Source organism: Cyclopterus lumpus, chromosome 4 (assembly GCF_009769545.1).
Source record: "Cyclopterus lumpus isolate fCycLum1 chromosome 4, fCycLum1.pri, whole genome shotgun sequence".
Lineage (NCBI taxonomy): Eukaryota > Metazoa > Chordata > Actinopteri > Perciformes > Cyclopteridae > Cyclopterus > Cyclopterus lumpus.
The window spans coordinates 26948872-26951106 of record NC_046969.1 but is presented as its reverse complement, the minus strand read 5'-3'; the positions used below and the strand labels follow the sequence as shown (position 1 = coordinate 26951106).

The following is a 2235-nucleotide window of genomic DNA, read 5'->3' as shown; positions in this document are numbered from 1 at the left end:
TATTTCTCTACATCATGAGGTCACCTCACCAACAGCTAAATAACAGCTGTTTGTAAAGAATCTGGCACTTTTAAAGCCCAGTGACCAAGAGCCAGAGGAAGGTTCTCCTGTGAACCAGCAGAGGGCGCCACAAGGCATAGAGAGAGAGGGAGAAAGAGAGATGGAGAGAGAGAGAGAGAGAGAGAGAGAGACAGAGAGAGAGAGAGAGAGAGAGACAGAGAGAGAGAGAGAGAGAGAGAGAGAGAGAGAGAGAGAGAGAGAGAGAGATGGAGAGAGAGAGAGAGAGAGAGAGAGACAGAGAGAGAGACAGAGAGAGAGAGAGAGAGAGAGAGAGAGAGAGAGAGAGAGATGGAGAGAGAGAGAGAGAGAGAGAGAGAGACAGAGAGAGAGACAGAGAGAGAGAGAGAGAGACAGAGAGAGACGGAGAGAGAGAGAGAGAGAGAGACAGAGAGAGAGAGAGAGAGACAGAGAGATGGAGAGACAGAGAGAGAGAGACAGAGAGAGAGAGAGAGAGACAGAGAGATGGAGAGACAGAGAGAGAGAGACAGAGAGAGACAATCATTCAGTGTGTCTGTGGAGTTGAACGGTGGTTCTGGGTCAAGTCTCTGACGCAGACCGAACTCCCCCGGAGGACTCGCTGGTGGCTTGGGGGGATCTCCGGATCCAGTCCGAGACCCGGGGTCCACGCGCACCTGCGTGAGAGCACGCGCTCCAGGAGGATGCGCGAGCCGTGCGTCGGATTACAAACCACGAGGAGGTCCTCTGAGCCGAGACCACCATGTCTCCCAAAGTCCCGGCCGGTGTCCTCCTGCTGTCGGTCCTTCTGACCCGGTGAGACGCGAGGCTGCGTTCAGGGGCAGTTGGAGAAATGCAAACTTGATGCTTTGTTTAGTTTAGCTGCAGAAACTTTATTGTGAGTGAATGAAGGACTCCTCTGGTCCGGGTCTCGCTTTGCCCCCACAGCTCTCTGACCCTGCAGGACAGGGACGAGGACTACGAGGACGTCACCGGGAACCAGATGCTGGCCCCCAGATCTCAGGACAGCGACGCCACGGAGATCCTCAACAACCTGCTGCGGGAGTACGACAAGAAGCTGCGGCCGGACATCGGAGGTAAGCTCAGCACGCGCACGATCACAGGTGAACACGTCACCAACACGCATTATTATAATAATATTTCAAAATGGTGGTACAGCTGTCCGGGTCAGAAGGTGGTGACGTCATTGACCTTTTCGTAAAATGGCAGTGACGTCATGCTGGAGACAACCCCTAACCCATAACTGCACCTAATCAATAATTAGACTAATAATCACCTCATACGTGTCTTGTTAGTGCACGTGAGCTGCCATGTCAGTGCATGTGGGCGTGTCTTGTTAGTGCATGTGGGCGTGTCTTGTTAGTGCATGTGAGCATGCCGTGTCAGTGCATGTGGGCGTGTCTTGTTAGTGCATGTGGGCGTGTCTTGTCAGTGCATGTGGGCGTGTCTTGTTAGTGCATGTGGGCGTGTCTTCTTAGTGCATGTGGGCGTGTCTTGTTAGTGCATGTTGGCGTGTCTTGTCAGTGCATGTGAGCGTGCCGTGTCAGTGCATGTAGGCGTGTCTTTGTTAGTGCACGTGGGCGTGTCTTGTCAGTGCATGTTGGGCGTGTCTTGTTAGTGCATGTGGGCGTGTCTTGTCAGTGTATGTGGGCATGTCTTGTTTGTGCACGTGGGCGTGTCTTGTTAGTGCATGTAGGCGTGTCTTGTTTGTGCACGTGGGCGTGTCTTGTCAGTGCATATGGGCGTGTCTTGTTAGTGCATGTGGGCGTGTCTTGTTAGTGCATGTAGGCGTGTCTTGTTTGTGCACGTGGGCGTGTCTTGTCAGTGCATATGGGCGTGTCTTGTTTGTGCACGTGGGCGTGTCTTGTCAGTGCATATGGGCGTGTCTTGTTAGTGCATGTGGGCGTGTCTTGTTAGTGCATGTTGGCGTGTCTTGTCAGTGCATGTGGGCGTGTCTTGTTAGTGCATGTGGGCGTGTCTTGTCAGTGCACGTGGGCGTGTCTTGTCAGTGCATGTGGGCGTGTCTTGTTTGTGCATGTGGGTGTGTCTTGTCAGTGCATGTGGGCGTGTCTTGTTTGTGCATGTGAGCGTGCCGTGTCAGTGCATGTAGGCGTGTCTTGTTTGTGCACGTGGGCGTGTCTTGTCAGTGCATGTGGGCGTGTCTTGTTAGTGCACGTGGGCGTGTCTTGTCAGTGCATG

General features: G+C 53.3%; 1 protein-coding gene across 1 annotated transcript in view; it reads left to right on the top strand.

Annotated features, from left to right (window-relative positions):
* The first annotated feature begins 778 nt into the window (after positions 1 to 778).
* The window catches only part of LOC117730000 (gamma-aminobutyric acid receptor subunit gamma-3), a 29675-nt gene continuing 28218 nt past the window's right edge, over positions 779 to 2235 (top strand). Inside the window, exons 1-2 of the mRNA XM_034531448.1 lie at positions 779 to 831; positions 964 to 1112. Of these exons, the coding sequence (XP_034387339.1) occupies positions 779 to 831; positions 964 to 1112 (202 nt within the window). The remainder of the gene's footprint in view (positions 832 to 963; positions 1113 to 2235) is intronic.